This window comes from Coregonus clupeaformis, chromosome 6 (genome assembly GCF_020615455.1).
Source record: "Coregonus clupeaformis isolate EN_2021a chromosome 6, ASM2061545v1, whole genome shotgun sequence".
Classification (NCBI taxonomy): domain Eukaryota; kingdom Metazoa; phylum Chordata; class Actinopteri; order Salmoniformes; family Salmonidae; genus Coregonus; species Coregonus clupeaformis.
The window spans coordinates 21,185,566-21,201,631 of record NC_059197.1 but is presented as its reverse complement, the minus strand read 5'-3'; the positions used below and the strand labels follow the sequence as shown (position 1 = coordinate 21,201,631).

Here is a 16,066-nt window from a genome sequence, read left to right as displayed (position 1 = left end):
ATTTAAACAGGTATTTCAACAGCAATGCAGCAACAGATAAATTACGTTGCATGCATTTCTAAGGCTGTGTTTAGACAGGCAGCCCAATTCTGATTTGCTTCACTAATTGGTATTTTGACTAATAAGATCAGCTCTGAAAAATACAAATTAATGGAAAAATATCAGAATTGGGCTGCTGGTCATGGTGGATGTGGAACGCATCCAATCACGTGATTTAGCGGGCAGTTTAAAATACAGGAAGTGACGTTTGACGACGAATTTACGCTTTTACACGTTGGCATGGATTTAGGATAAGAAACAACACTTTTGAATAGTATTTTGAAACGCTTTTAAACGTTAGCTACTTCAAATTAGCAGAGTGTTTTGTTTATTTGTTTAGCTAATGCATCAACAAGATTTAAAACAATTTAGATTACGAAAACGTGCAATCGGGGATATTTGTTCTGCTCTGAAGTTTCTGGTGCTAGCTAGCTTAGCACAACTGGCTGGCCTTTGTTTTTCATGTGTTTTTTTCAGCCAGTACTGTTGACCAGCTAACTAATCATTTCGCCTGTCAACATCCCTGGATTTTCTAAAGATGAAGAGAAAAGTGGCTAGATTACGGTTAAGTCCAAATGAAGAAGCTCAACTCATTCGAGAGGAACACAAAAGGAGAAGGAAGCTGCGAATACAACAGGTAACGTATACAGTAGCTAACGGCTAGCTAGCTAGCAAACACTCGCTGTCAGTGACAGTCCCTACATCCTGCCAATGCATAAACTGCCAAGTGAGGATCATTAACTACCACACTCTCACAGGTGCGGGAACAGGAGCGGTATATCGCCCTGCAAATCCGCACGGAGGTGCAGCAGCGACGGGAGCGCGAGCTGCAGAACCTGGCGGAGGAGATGAAGGAGGAGTGGGAGCGACAGCAGAGGAAGAAACTGGAGACCCTGCAAAAGTTATACCAGGACAATCTCCGAGTTTTGGGAGAGGGACATAGAAATGCCAAAGAAAATGTAAACACTCAACTCTCAACCCATGTCTTAGCAATGTGTGATACATTGCAGACTGCCAGTGTAACGTTACTGGGTTTTGTTAGAATATTTAAGCAACTTGGGTCATGCCCCAGATCACTTTACTTCACTATACAACTGGTTGATTAAGGAACACAATGTTTCCCCAGGAGCCTGACTGGGAGGCAATTGCACAGAAAAATGAGGAGTATGATGTTCGGGCAGATGAGTGCTATCGAGATGCCCTCAAAGAGCTCAAATCACAGAGACAGAAAGAGCAGGAGGAACAAAATCGGTGAGCCTATCAACTGGATTTTATTTGGTCAAACAAACATGGATTATTACTTTGTTTGATATTAAATCTGGATGTTTTTCTTCTCCCCACAGCTTTATTGAGGCTAGGAAGAAGGCCATACAGGTGGAGAAGGAGAGGGCAGCAAAAGTGGCCAACCTCCCATCCCTTCCACCCAACCCAATTGAGGTACAATTCATGTTTAGGAATCGGGCACATTGTGATCTATGGTCCTACCAGTAACGAGTTGTATTATGAGCCTGTAGGTTTAGGATGGAAAGTACATAATCTGCAGTGTGAAACAATGGAATATAGAACTCTCCTTCCAAAACCACATAACATTCTAAAAGCACACATTTAACAGTATTCTATTATAGTATGAGCAAACAGCAGTCTGACTAGGGCTTATCAAAACAATACCAGAAAATATATTCTCAAATGTTTGTGCATTTTATTTTATTATTAACAGAATGTTGAGTCAAGGAAGCTGCCAGCAGTGAAGAAATCAGACGTGGATGCCTTCTCTGTGACCCACTATCACATGCCAGAGACTGCAGTGGACAGGGAAGTCGACACAGCACAGGTAATCTACTCTTTCAAAGCTAAAAAAATATGCAATGGCCCAGTGTGATATTGTCCTCTTTCTAATGTAACCGGTGTGTTTTGTTCCCTCAGCCAAAGGCATGGGAGGTGGCAGAGGAGGAGGCGCGGCGCCTGCAGGAGCTAGGGCAGGAGGAGCAGAGGGAGAGACAGGAGCAGCTGGAGAAGGCTCGTCTTAGGGGCAATAACGCGCTGAGGAGGGAACAGCTCACACAGGTACATACTGCTACACAGCAACACTCACCTTGTTGAAGACTATTCAAGTGATAACATGAAAGGTTAATGTACAACTTTCTGCATAGCGAGGCTAAATCTGTCCTGAGCTGTTAAATGAATGCCTGAAATCCTTTGAATACATATTGTATGCGTCAAGGCCAAGACAATAGCAATACGTATGTTTGTTTCTGCTGTGTCAGGACCGAGAGCACCTCCTGGTAGAGCTGGAACACATGCATCAGACAGACCTGTTGAGACACAGGCAGGTGATGGCTCAGATGCCTGCCCAGATCTTCCAGCCGCTCTACAAGAGACAGGAGATGAGGGAGGACTGGCAGAGGGACATGGAGTTCGCCTTTGAGGACATGTACACTGGGGAGAGGAGTAAGTAGGGGGGGGGGGGGGTCCAAATCAGGATTCATTTTTCAGTCCTCTACTCTGGCCCTGACTACACAATTTGTTGGTATTGCCCTGGTGCGTAGATAAGTTGTTTTACTTGATTGATAGACATTGACCCTATCCCAGACAGAGTAGTGTGGACACACATATCATTATGGCACCTAATTACCATATCATTATGGCACCTAATAACCATTAGTACGTTGGAGTGGAGTTTCTCTATTCGTCTAATTAAACCTGTACCTGCAGGAGTGAAAGGTGACCTGGTGCTGCAGCTGGTTCCAGAGCCTCTCCCAGCCGTGTCCACTGGCAGCCAGGATGAAGACCTGACCCTGGAGGAGGCCACTCCTGACCTTACTCCCTCGGCTGGGGCAGTGGAACAACAGGAGGAAGGTGAAGAGATGGATGACTTTCTGATGTTGGCCTCAGTCAGTAATTCAAACATTAATCAAAGATAATCAGAGTATGACCATAGTGTTGTCAAAAAGGTTATGTGTAAACTGTAATAAATGGAGTGCACAAAATAAACAATTGTTTTGTCTTTCATGGTAGAACCATCCAGGCCTCTAGGTGGCGCTCCCAGACAGGCCTTGAAGAAACTACTGACTCGCATCAGGTCACAGAGAGACCAGTGGAGCTACCGGAGGCTGGTTGACACCCCGTCTGACCGACAAACTATTCATACAGCAGAGCGTGACACGACCGCAGACGGTACGACCATTGAGACAGGCTCTCTGGCCAGCGAGGAGCGGGGCCGACCGTTGACCACTAGTCCCAGACTCCCTGACCCCTCTCAGCCAGCCCAAGGTTAGTGAGCCCTTAGTAGACCGTATTGATTTGCTGCCACATGTTGAAGAGTCAAGGGAAGCATTGATTGAGAAAATAAAGTCCCAGTGTTTGTTTGATTATCCATTTAGTGTATTTTATCTGATCAGCTATAGAGACAACAGAGGAGTCCATAGTGGCTGGTACCCTGCTCCATCCTGATAAACAAGCCATCAAGATCCACACATTCAAAACTGAGAGGAAGAGAAGGGTGTGTGTCTTTCTATCTGTGTATTCATGCATGTCTATAACATATCTGTGTAATATTTCTGTCTTGAGTGGGGATGTGTAAAAAAAGTGAATGTATTTACCTTTCTGAGAAAGTGTCTCTAAAGCTGAAAGCTCATAGTTTGCCCTGTGGTTGCCTCTGTTTTCCAGGAGGAGGAGCTGGAGAGGCAGGAGCAGATAGCCCTGCTACAGGACTTGGAGGAGAAGAAGAGCAGGCTGGAGCTGCTGCTGCTGCAGGAGGCCCAGGGAGAGCGAGAGCAGCTGCAGACGGCCATGACCCAGGACACTGCTGCTGCATCTAGAACACAGAAAAGACCAGCCAAGGACGTCAGCCCTGCTGCTCCAACTCCCGAGGTAGGTGGATGTGGGTGGGATTGTGTGTGTATACATGTACTTGTGGTGGGATTGTGTGTGTATACATGTACCTGTGGGGGGATTGTGTGTGTATACATATACTTGTGGGGGGATTGTGTGTGTGTGTATACATGTACTTGTGGGGGGATTGTGTGTGTGTGTGTATACATGTACTTGTGGGGGGATTGATTGTGTGTGTATACATGTGGTTGTGGGGGGATTGATTGTGTGTGTATACATGTGCTTGTGGTGGGATTGATTGTGTGTGTATACATGTGCTTGTGGTGGGATTGATTGTGTGTGTATACATGTGCTTGTGGTGGGATTGATTGTGTGTGTATACATGTGCTTGTGGTGGGATTGATTGTGTGTGTATACATGTGCTTGTGGTGGGATTGATTGTGTGTGTATACATGTGCTTGTGGTGGGATTGATTGTGTGTGTGTGTACATGTACTTGTGGTAGGATTGTGTGAATATCTTTCTGAGCCATGATTTAAATCAATAATACCCTGAATTATATTTTAAAATATATTTCATGATGGTTTCTACACTTGAACTGAGCTCTGTGTGTGTGTGTGAGAGCCATGATGTAAATCAACATTACCCTGAACTGAAGTATATTTTCAATATATTTCATGATGGTTTCTACACTTGAACTGAGCTCAATGTGTGTGACTGTGTGTTTTTCCACATATGCAATAGCGACACTGACTTGTTCTGTGTTTGTCCCTGTGCAGTCTACAATACCCTCAGCTGCTGAGGATGACCACTCCAGGAGAATCAAAGAGTATCAGCAGCGTCTTTTAGACCAGAATAGGTGTGTTTCTCGCAATGGCTGATTCATATGATGAAATTCAAACATTTAAAAGAGCTGCCAATTGCTGATTTCGTGTATCATGTGCACAGCAGATATCTTAGGGTGGCAGGTAGCCTAGCGGTTAGCGCGTTGGGCCAGTAACCGAAAGGTCACTGGTTCGAATACCCGAGCCGACAAGGTGAAAAATCTGGCTGTGCCCTTGAGCAAGGCACTTAACACTAATTTGCTATGGCTCACCCTGTAAAACAACACATCTCACTGCACCTATCTGTCATATGTAACAATAAAATATTATCTTCTGTTATGGTTGTTTTTGGTAATAAAAAAACAAACATTTTTTTTTATGTTTCCGTCTCTCAGGCTTCATAAGCAGTCAGTCGAGGAGGCTCGCCGGCGTCTGGAAGAGTACCAACACACGCTAAGAAACTGCTATTCTGGTGTAACTACGGCAACACGTCTCCCTCCTGGTACCACAGCCCATCCTCTACCACACTTTAAAGGAGGAATCATTCCCCCGGTAGTGCCCCTAGAACTCCCCTCTGGCTCTGCCCTGCTCCCCTGTCTCCCTGAAGCACTTAGTACCCACTCTAGAGCTCACACCCCTCTGGACATCCCCACACGGGAGCCCTCCATCTTGGCTCTCTTCCTTCCTGGCGCAGCAGTCTGCTCGCATATCAGCTCCAGGACCTCACCAGTGCAGCTAGAACCCACCGCTGAAAGCCTAAGGGACCAAAGAGCAGGCGTTTCTGCTTGGCTGGCGGACAATGTGTTTAGTAGGGTCACAGAGGACCTCCCTGAGAGGCTACCTCCCCCCTCTACCTCGTTGGATCCCCAGTCCTACAGACCACATCCTGTTTCCCTTCACCCTACTCCACACATCCCACTCATAACAAAAACTGACACCATCCCAGCCATCAGCCCAACCCTTTCAGAAGAGTCAGCTACTCTCCCTGGGGAGGCCCCAGTGAAGCCTGGGCCTGTCCTGCGGGCCTCTGCCAGGTTTGGGGAAGAGGTGGAGAGGCAGGAGTTACGTGAGGCCCAGCGTCAGGTGGAGGCCCGGAGGGAGGTGCTCTTCGTGCAGCAAAGGGAGCTGGAGGAGGAACCGAGGGAGCTGGAGGAGGAACCGAGGGAGGCGTTACAGGCACTGCTCACTGCTGACGACACACAGGTGAGGAAACAAACGAAACCTCAAGGGTTTTACCTGCTGTTACTAAGGCAGGTCCACTTGGTTTAAAGCCATTTAAAAAGTAAGAGTAACACTAACATTTAGAACAAGTAGGTAGCCCAAACATGTAAATTGTGTCAATGAAATTGCATGGATATACTCTGTCTACTGACTATAGTAGCTGACCAGCCTTTTCTGTCGGTCTGTCTCTGTATCTGTGTGTGTGGCTCCCCCAGCCTGGTTCAGAGATCGCTGATGGTTTGGGGTCAGAGGTCCTGGGGTCAGAGCATCTCCGTCTGATGGCAGCTCTGCTCAGGGCTATCAAGGAGTCCAATGGGCAAGCCTCACCATCTGTAGAAGCCAATCAGAGCCAAGACGACACACTCGACATCCAGAGTTCACACCCAGACAGACCCGCCCCTCACCCACTTCCCCACCACCACACCCGGGCAGCCAAACCCCCGGTGGCCCGCGCCAGGCTGGCCATCATGGCGATGATGACAGAGCAGCACGAGCTCAGTGCCATCCAGGAGGTGGAGACTCCAGCCAACGCCAGCCTGATCACAGGTCTGTCAGTTAGCCAGCCAGCCACACCCACAGGGGGCACCATACACCACTACACCAAACGTGGCAGTGGTCAGCTCGTGTATCTCTAACCAGCTACTGTGTCCACAGGTCCAGAAGGGAGTGTGAGGCTGTCGCGTATTGAAAGGGCCTTCCCAGAAGAACAGGACCACTCGGCCCACTCTGAGAGAGGTCACTCCAGCACCTATGTGTCCAGTGCAGGGGAACACACAGCTGGGACTGGGAGTGAGACAGTAACTGGGTCTGGTAGATCCAGCAAGCTGTCCTGGAGAGAGAGACTACGGCTGGAGGCTGATGCCTCTCCTGAACCTGGTAAGGAACGGAGGAATGGATGAAGGGGAATATGGAGATATCTTATGCCAGGGTGGTTACCACAGGAGTATAGGAGAGGGATCCATTCACTTAGATTTAGACTGATGGTCATGCAGTCCTCTCAGACATTTTCAGTCACTCTAATCCAACTATAATTTTTCCTAGATCCCACCCCAGCGCGCCCAGAACAGTCTCATCACTCCTGTGAGTTTGGGAGAGGTGTCCCTGGCCAATCTCCTACAGAGGTACGTTTAACCCATGATTTATGTCTGAGGCTTTTTACTGGTTTTATTTGACTCCCTGTGAGGTCCACCGTATTGTGAATAAATTATGAGAAGTTGCCAAATCTGAGGGTTTGTGGTCTGTCCTACAAAACCCATGATATTGCTTGAGAATCAGTTTTTTGTATTTGTGTGTGTCTTGTGTTCGTGACTGTTCGTGTCTGGATTTCTGTTTTCTTTCTGAGCAATGATGTAAATCAATATTGTCCTGAACTGAAGTATATTTGAAATATATTTCATGATGGTTTCTACACTTGAACTGAGCTCAATGTGTTTGTCCGTGTGTTTCTCTGTGTCCGTGTGTGTCTCTGTGTCCGTGTGTGTCTGTGTGTGTGTCTTTGTGTCCGTGTGTGTGTCTGTGTGTGTCTTTGTGTCCGTGTGTGTGTGTGTCTTTGTGTCCGTGTGTGTGTCTTTGTGTCCGTGTGTGTCTTTGTGTCCGTGTGTGTCTTTGTGTGTGTGTCTTTGTGTCCGTGTGTGTCTTTGTGTCCGTGTGTGTCTCTGTGTGTCTTTGTGTCCGTGTGTGTCTCTGTGTGTCTTTGTGTCCATGTGTGTCTCTGTGTGTGTGTGTATTTTCTTTCTGAGCCGTGATGTAAATCAATTATCCCTGAAGTATATGTGAAAACATATATCATGAGGATTTCTACACTTGAACTGAGCTCTTTCCACAGTATTATTTACAGTGCATTTGAAAAGTATTCAGACCCCTTAACTTTTTTTGTTACGTTACAGCCTTATTCTAAAATTGATTAGTCATTTTTTCCCCCTCAATCTACACACAGTACCCCATAATGAGAAAGCAAAAACAGGTTTTTAGAAATGTTTGCAAATGTATTACAAAATAAAAACTGAAATCACGTTTAGATAAGTATTCAGACCCTTTACTCAGTACTTTGTTGAAGCACCTTTGGCAGCGATTACAGCCTTGAGTCTTCTTGGGTATGACTCTACAAGCTTGGCACACCTGTATTTGAAGAGTTTCTCCCATTCTTCTCTGCAGATCCTCTCAAGCGCTGTCAGGTTGGATGGGGAGCGTCGCTGCACAGCTATTTTCAGGTCTCCAGAGATGTTCGATCGGGTTCAAGTACGGGCCACTCAAGGACATTCAGAGACTTGTCCCGAAGCCACTCCTGCGTTGTCTTGGCTGTGTGCTTAGGTTCGTTGTCCTGTCTGAGGTCCTGAGGGCTCTGGAGCAGGTTTTCATCAAGGATCTCTCTGTACTTTGCTCCGTTCATCTTTCCGTCGATCCTGACTAGTCTCCCAGTCCCTGCCGCTGAAAAACATCCCCACAGCATGATGCTACCACCACCATGTTTCACCGTAGGGATGGTGCCAGGTTTCCTCCAGACGTGACGCTTGGCATTCAGGCCAAAGAGTTCAATCTTGGTTTCATCAGACCAGAGCATCTTGTAAAAAAATGTTTTAAAAAATGGTCAGAGTCTTTAGGTGTCTTTTGGCAAACTCCAAGCGGGCTGTCATGTGCCTTTTACTGATTGGTGGAGTGCTCCAGAGATGGTTGTCCTTCTGCAAGGTTCTCCAATGTCCACAAAGGAGCTCTGTCAGTGACCATCGGGTTCTTGGTCACCTCCCTGACCAAGGCCCTTCTCCCCCGATTTCTCAGTTTGGCCGGGCGGCCAGCTCTAGGAAGAGTCTTGGTGGTTCCAAACTTCGTCCATTTAAGAATGGAATCATTTTCTGGTACCCTTCCCCAGATCTGTGCCTCGACACAATCCTGTCTCGGAGCTCATGGCTTGGTTTTTGCTCTGACATGCACTGTCAGCTGTGGGACCTTATATAGAAAGGTGTGTGCCTTTCCAAATCATGTCCAATCAATTGAATTTACCACAGGTGGACTCCAATCAAGTTGTAGAAACATCTCAAGTATGATCAATGGGAACAGGATGCACCTGAGCTCAATTTCTAGTCTCATAGCAAAGGTTATGAATACTCAAGTAAATAAGATATTTATATTATTTATTTTATATAAATTTGCAAACATTTATAAAAACCTGTTTTCGCTTTGTCATTATGGAGTATTGTGTGTAGATTGATGAGGGAAAACATTTTATTTAATCCATTTTAGAAATAGGCTGTAACAAAATGTGGAAAAAGTCAAGGGGTCTGAATACTTTCCGAATGCACTGTATATACAGTCGCTACGCTATCAAACCCTTCCTGTCTAACCCAGGTGTCTTCCCCTGTGTTGTGTCCCTGTCATCTGTTTTGTCCAGTTGGAGAGCCTGTCCTTCCAGTCAATCTATAGACCCTCAGAACCTGACTACCTGTCCTCCACCACCATCTCCTCTGGCAGCTACGCCACCACTGACCCTGAACACAACTCCACAATTGACTATCTTTCCAGTTCAGTCATGTCAGAAATTATACTTGATAAATGGTAGTTACATTTAAAATGATGGAGATATCTAATCCTCTTTACTCTTTTTTTCCCCCCTATAAGACTCTTCCCTGCTCCTGGCTGGGTTTGGAATAGGAGGAGGCGGAGGAAGAGGGAAATAACCTTCAATCAATGGCTCCTTTTCGTCCAGACACAGTTCCTGTAGGGACGTATCTGGTCCACGGTCTCCCATCTCAGAATCACTCCTACACAGCAGCAGTATCCAGCGCATCATAGACAAATACACCAGGGAGCTCAACCTCTCTCTCAGTACTGCTGGGAACCAGACGGGTACACACACAATTTGAATCTTTCTTTTTGATTACAGTATCCTACAGTAGTGACTTTCCAAACAGCAGCCTCTTACAATTCCCCTTCTTCCTCCTCCCATCCAGGTCCCTCTGCAGTGATCGAGGGGTCAGTGTGTGAGGAGCCCAGCTCCTCTGTGTCCCAGCAGAAGCAGCAGCAGAAGCCCTGGTCTAAGCTACTGCAGGAGAATGAGGGACCGGACAGGTCACCTGTGTGGGGGGCCGACCCCCACACACTCCCCTTGGACACAGAGTCCGGAGCTCAGAGGCACAACCAGGTGGGTTCATCCACACCCTCACACTCCATTCAATGGCATTATGGGTTCAGAGTAAATACTCTGATTTTATTTTTAGTATCAACATTGACTAATACAAGGTATCTAAAAAAAAAAGTATTGTTCAGGAATGGGACAACGCTGTCAATCGGATCATGGATCACCTCTCAGACAAGTCCTCCTCATTGGCTCTGGACCAGGGGCAGGACTCCACTATCAGCCCAATGATTGGCCAATCCTCGGATAAGTCATCCTCACCAGGCCAAGGGTGGGACTCTACTTTGAGCCGAATGATTGGCCAGCTCTCAGGTCAATCAACCTCACTGGACCAAGGGTGGAATTCGACTTTGAGCAGAATGATTGGCGGGCTCTCCAATCAGTCAACCTCTGTGAGCCAGCTGATTGGTCAGATACGGCTGGACCAGTCATCCCACTGGCTGGATGAAGGCCAGGATGAGAGCCGGATGATGGGGCCTCTGGTTGGAGAGCTGGATGAGTCCTCTGCCCAATGGAGTGGGAGCTCAGGTAACCGAGTCAATGAATATGGATGGAATTTTACTGTGTGTTTGTGTTATTGCATGTCTTATTTCAGTGTGCAAGAGCATATTTCTTGCTAATGCTCTACTGAACCCCCTACCCCCCTACATTAGGAGCTGATGGGTCTAACCTCAGCCACACTACCAGAGCCTGCAGTACTCTGGCACCAGCTCCCAGGAAGCAGACAGGACTGGGGGTGAGTCTATTAGGGATGTTTTCTAATGATGAATCAGGATTTCCTGATATTCTTTTTGACTATATCCTCCATTTCCTGCAGCATTCACCCTGACCCACCTGCTAACTACAATTCCCCTTTCCCTCATTTGTTGTGACGGTATGGATGAGGTACTAGCTTCTGACTGTTAATAATCTTTTCACTCTGTTCTGTCTCTCAGTGGATCCTGCCTCTGACTCCTTCCACCCCCCCCTGGCTGAGGTCACGCACAACGAGACAGCCGAACACACTATGACCTTTCACCTTCCAGAAGAGGAAGAAAGTGACCATGAAGCACCTGCAGGGGACCTTGAGCTCTCTGCATGCTCAGAGGGGTTTGAGGATGACACAGACCCCTCCGTCGCCCCTGAGCGCCGGAGGGGAGGAGCCACCTCAGACCTCGCCCGCCCTCCAGGACTCCTTGTACCAGTTGACCACGTCCCAGAGCCTCCCCCATAACTCTGCCTGGGAGGTGGGTCTGGCAGCATGTTCCCTCTCAGGCCTTTCTTTCTGTGAAGATGTCCCCACTTTGGACATGCCACATGAAGGAGGCGACACTGATATGGAGAGTACACCAGCACCTCAGAGTTGACCAAGGAGGTGCTATTACCATTGAGGACCTAGGTGCAGGAGAGCTGGATGCCCAGCTATGTTCAGAGTCCAAGTTCAGCCCTCCCATCTGGGAGAGAATAATGGTATGTATTTCATTACATTTCTTTCACTATTCAAATGAAAAATACCCCCAAAGCATAATGTTTCCACCTCCATGTTTGACGGTGGGGATGGTGTTCTTGGGGTCATAGGCAGCATTCCTCCTCCTCCAAACACGGCGAGTTGAGTTGATGCCAAAGAGCTCGATTTTGGTCTCATCTGACCACAACACTTTCACCCAGTTCTCCTCTGAATCATTCAGATGTTCATTGGCAAACTTCAGACGGACATGTATATGTGCTTTCTTGAGCAGGGGGACCTTGCGGGCGCTGCAGGATTTCAGTCCTTCACGGCGTAGTGTGTTACCAATTGTTTTCTTGGTGACTATGGTCCCAGCTGCCTTGAGATCATTGACAAGATCCTCCCGTGTAGTTCTGGGCTGATTCCTCACCGTTCTCATGATCATTGCAACTCCACGAGGTGAGATCTTGCATGGAGCCCCAGGCAGAGGGAGATTGTCAGTTCTTTTGTGTTTCTTCCATTTGCGAATAATCGCACCAACTGTTGTCACCTTCTCACCAAGCTGCTTGGCGATGGTCTTGTAGCCCATTCCAGCCTTGTGTAGGTCTACAATCTTGTCCCTGACATCCTTGGAGAGCTCTTTGGTCTTGGCCATGGTGGAGAGTTTGGAATCTGATTGATTGATTCCTTCTGTGGACAGGTGTCTTTTATACAGGTAACAAATTGAGATTAGGAGCACTGAATATTCAACCAGTCAGCTGAATATTGAGAAGTTTTTCCAACACTTTTGATAAACAGGGCAAAATAGAAATTGGCCTATATTAGTTAGGATCAGCTTGATATCCCCCTTTTAAATAAACGACGCACCGTGGCTGCCTTCCAAGCAATGGGAACCTCCCCAGAGAGGAGAGACAGGTTAAAAATGTCAGAGACAGGCTTGGTGATGATGGGGGCTACAACCTTAATGAAGAAAGCGTCTAAACCATCTGACCCAGATGTTTTTTGGGGGTCAAGTTTAAGGAGCTCCTTTAGCACCTCAGACTCAGCTGCAGGGAGAAACTTTGTAGCGGGGCAGGGGGAAAAGAGGGAGGAGCATCGGGGCTAGTCCCCTGTAGCTCAGTTGGTAGAGCATGGCACTTGCAACGCCAGGGTTGTGGGTTAGTTTCCCACGGGGGGCCAGTATGAAAAATGGATGCACTCACTAACTGTAAGTCGCTCTGGATAAGAGCGTCTGCTAAATGACCAAAAAAAATGTTTTGAAGGGGTGGGAGATGAGGAAATGTTGGACGGGCAAGGAGGCATGGTGAAGTCAAATAGGAATCCTGACTTAATGAAGTGGTGATTAAAGAGCTCAGCCATGTGCTCTTTGTCAGTAACAACCACATCATCAACATCAAGGGACATGGGCAGCTGTGAGGAGGAGGGTTTATTCTCCAAGTCTTTAACTGTTTTCCAGAACTTCTTGGGGTTAGACCCACAGAGAGAGACCGGCTCCTTAAAGTAACTAGCTTTAGCCTTCCAGATTGCTTGAGTGCACTTATTTCTCATTTGCCTGAACGAGAGCCAGTCAGCCTGAGTAAGCGTGTGCCGAGCCTTTCGCCAAATGGAATTCTTGAGGTGGAGTAACTCTGCCAGAATATGGTCGAACCAGGGGCTGAACCTGTTTTTAATTAGCATTTACTTTATAGGGGTGTGTTTGTTAACAATACCACTGAAAATATAAAAAAAAGAAGGTCCAAGGGCTCCAGGGCCCAGTCCGACACCACTGAGACCAGGGCCAACACAACCACCAGGGCCCAGTCTGACCCAACCACTGTTCAATCATCCACTACTAAACCCAGGAGAGAGGGGAGGAGTGCAGAGTCAACCCATGCAGGAGGGGATGCCAACCAGAAAAAGCAACAGCCAAAGCCCCAAACTCCCTTGCAGCCTCCCATGCTAGGTAACAATAGAATAGAATAAGTATAATATTGTGTTAACCAACCAACACATGGGAACTCTTGGGGAAGGAAAGTGGGGTTAGTAATGGGTCAAACACTTGGTCTTAGGCGTTGTAGAGTGTTACTGAACCGGGTCCTCCTCTCTTTGTCCTCGGTAAGTGAAGCCAAGCTGAAGAAGGTTGGGGAGGTGAGGATCAGCACTCCTGAGATGAGGAAACAGGATGTGGCTAACATGCGCCAGAGAACAAAGAGGTAACAAGTTCTTTCTATTATATTCTGCTGGAACAAGACCCAACCACACATCACATTAACATGATCTGATATCCTACTCTGGTACCTAAGATGTTTTTTCAGCGGCACACGTTTCTCTCCTGACCTCCCTCTTGGTTGTCTCTCTGCAGGTTGTACAGCCGACTAGATGAGGTGAAGCTTCAGAAGGAGGTCAGGAGCAGACAGGAGGCATATGCCAAAAACAGGGAGAAGGCCAAAGAGTTTCACAAGGTAACATTTAAAATACCCAAATGTTTAAAGGAATAAAACATGATATTATATCTGGCATTACTGTATATTGAATTAATAAAACGTTGAAGTGGGTTGATGTACATCAACATTAGTCTGTTTGAATTTATACGAATTCTGTTTTTTCTCTTCACAGAAAACCTTAGAGAAGCTACGGGCCAAGCAGTCTCCACAATGATACTGAAGATCAGTTTTATCTGTTATACGTGGTCTGTGTTTGCAAGTATTTTGTACTTACATGTATTTTTGTACAGTTTAATCAGTAATTTCAAAGATCATATTTCTAATAAAGTGTGTGTATATATAAATCAGTGTTCAGTCTATTCATCACTACATATTACTGTGTTCACAGAACAAAAGCAACCAGTGTACTATTACACCTTGTGTACTGTAGGTAGACACATTGCATTAATAATGATTACATATCTTGCATTATTCATCTCATATTTATATACTGTATTCTATACTATTGTACTGTATCTTAGTCCATGCCGCTCTGACATCGCTCCTCCATATATGTATTCTTAATTCATTCCTTACTTAGATTTGTGTGTATTGGGTATATGTTGTGGAATTGTTAGATATTACTTGTTAGATATTTTTTATTTTTTATTTTACCTTTATTTAACTAGGCAAGTCGGTTAAGAACAAATTCTTATTTACAATGACGGCCTACACCGGCCAAACCTGGATGAAGCTGGGCCAATTGTGCGCCGCCCTATGGGACTCCCAATCACGGCCGGTTATGATACAGCCTGGAATCGAACCAGGGGGTCTGTAGTGACGCCTCAAACACTGATATGCAGTGCCTTAGACCGCTGCGCACTGTCGGAGCTAGAAGCACAAGCATTTCGCTACATCCGCAATAACATCTGCTAAACACGTGTATGTGACCAATACAATTTGATTTGAATGTTATGGTGCCTGTACAAATATTTTTGGTTGAAGTTTTTATAACCAATATAAATTGTTAGCTGCTGCTTTTGCAAATCCTTATAAGTTTAATTATGGGAGGCCACTTGAACTGAAAAGATTGAATAACTTCTAAACTTGTCACACGAAATAAAGGCCTCCCACCATTTTAACAGGTGATAAACTGGGGCGTATTAATTACGTTGATTCTGTTGCAAAACTTTTATCAAATGGAAGGAAACGCGAAGGGACCGACCTGAACTCCTTTTGATGTTTGCTTCCGTATGGTTCTTAAACGGTTTCCGTAATGAATACGCCCCAGCGCGATGCAGTTGCAACTTGCGCCAGACCGACAGCTGTAGGCTTTATGATTTTTGAGAGGCGGTGTTCTAGGGCGGTCGATTTGAGAGGAAGCTGTGAAGACGCGTCGCTATAGAAACAAGTGCAGGAAGTAGTTGCGGGCGGTAAGTAGTATTTTCTGCGACCAGGACAGTTCTATATCGTGGAGCTCCGCCCCATAGGGGAGCTCTGCTCCTATTGGTTTACCCTCTGCCCTAAGGCAGCATCAGCCTGAGACAAAATTATGCACATACCTGCAGCCAATAGGAGTACAGGTGTCCCTATAAGAGGGGATGCCTCCCCTCAATCTGCCTCCCTTTATCTTCAGCGACTGGACTAGACTGAAGAGACGAAGAAGCACGAAGACTCAGGACGAAAACGCAGTTGATCTCCAGTCATCAACGTCGTCTAAATGAGCACACCGGGAGATTTCCCACCCCCAAAAGCTCTTTTCAGAGCTCAGTGCAGATGCACTTCCATGGCGGCCGGTGACCACCACGACCTATGTTTCGTGTGTTTGGGGTCCCAGCATGCCAAAGAAGGCGTTTGCAGTCCCCCGAATTGCGCCTCCTGCGCCCTCCTTTCTTTGAAGGAGAGGAAGCAGCGTTGGGCGTTTTTCAGGGAGGACATCCCCCTTGAGGACGTGCTGTCAATACTAGCCTCTGCTTCAGAGGCGTCGTCTGACGGCGCAGACTCGGGGGAAGATGGGGACTTTGAGGAGGGATCTGTCATTCCGATGGAACAGTCAGACCCCATCCCTCATACTTTCAAGCCCCCCTTTCCTTTGGATAGCGAGAGGGCTTGTAGTCCCTATAGCGAAGGGGATACGAGCTCTGAGAGATCAGAAGCTCTGTCTTTCGCTGCAGCCTCTCTGAGATCGGATTTTC

At 46.8% G+C, this 16,066-nt stretch overlaps 2 protein-coding genes across 6 annotated transcripts; both read left to right on the top strand.

Annotated features, from left to right (window-relative positions):
• Positions 1-258: 258 nt before the first annotated feature.
• LOC121567725 (centrosomal protein of 295 kDa-like) lies at positions 259-10,290 on the top strand. 3 transcript variants are annotated; one of them, XM_041877958.2, is made up of 20 exons: positions 259-676; positions 798-998; positions 1,166-1,290; positions 1,383-1,476; positions 1,757-1,870; positions 1,963-2,103; positions 2,304-2,487; positions 2,752-2,895; positions 3,055-3,309; positions 3,438-3,538; positions 3,706-3,909; positions 4,649-4,728; positions 5,089-5,896; positions 6,130-6,460; positions 6,569-6,790; positions 6,956-7,035; positions 9,300-9,429; positions 9,527-9,754; positions 9,859-10,049; positions 10,175-10,290. In XM_041877958.2, the coding sequence occupies exons 1-18, from the start codon at positions 578-580 to the stop codon at positions 9,583-9,585; spliced, it is 3,372 nt and encodes a 1,123-aa protein (XP_041733892.2). In that variant the 5' UTR covers positions 259-577; the 3' UTR covers positions 9,586-9,754; positions 9,859-10,049; positions 10,175-10,290. The 3 variants fall into 3 exon arrangements, with proteins under 3 accessions (XP_041733892.2, XP_041733891.2, XP_041733893.2); XM_041877957.2 differs by having other exon boundaries at positions 10,165-10,290; XM_041877959.2 differs by lacking the exon at positions 9,300-9,429 and having other exon boundaries at positions 10,165-10,290.
• Positions 10,291-11,049: 759 nt separating this feature from the next.
• LOC121567726 (centrosomal protein of 295 kDa) lies at positions 11,050-14,230 on the top strand. 3 transcript variants are annotated; one of them, XM_041877960.1, is made up of 5 exons: positions 11,050-11,492; positions 13,311-13,411; positions 13,569-13,661; positions 13,811-13,910; positions 14,065-14,230. In XM_041877960.1, the coding sequence occupies exons 1-5, from the start codon at positions 11,316-11,318 to the stop codon at positions 14,104-14,106; spliced, it is 513 nt and encodes a 170-aa protein (XP_041733894.1). In that variant the 5' UTR covers positions 11,050-11,315; the 3' UTR covers positions 14,107-14,230. The 3 variants fall into 3 exon arrangements, 2 of the variants coding, with proteins under 2 accessions (XP_041733894.1, XP_041733895.1); XR_006001158.1 differs by lacking the exon at positions 13,311-13,411; XM_041877961.1 differs by lacking the exon at positions 13,311-13,411 and having other exon boundaries at positions 13,574-13,661.
• Positions 14,231-16,066: the final 1,836 nt, after the last annotated feature.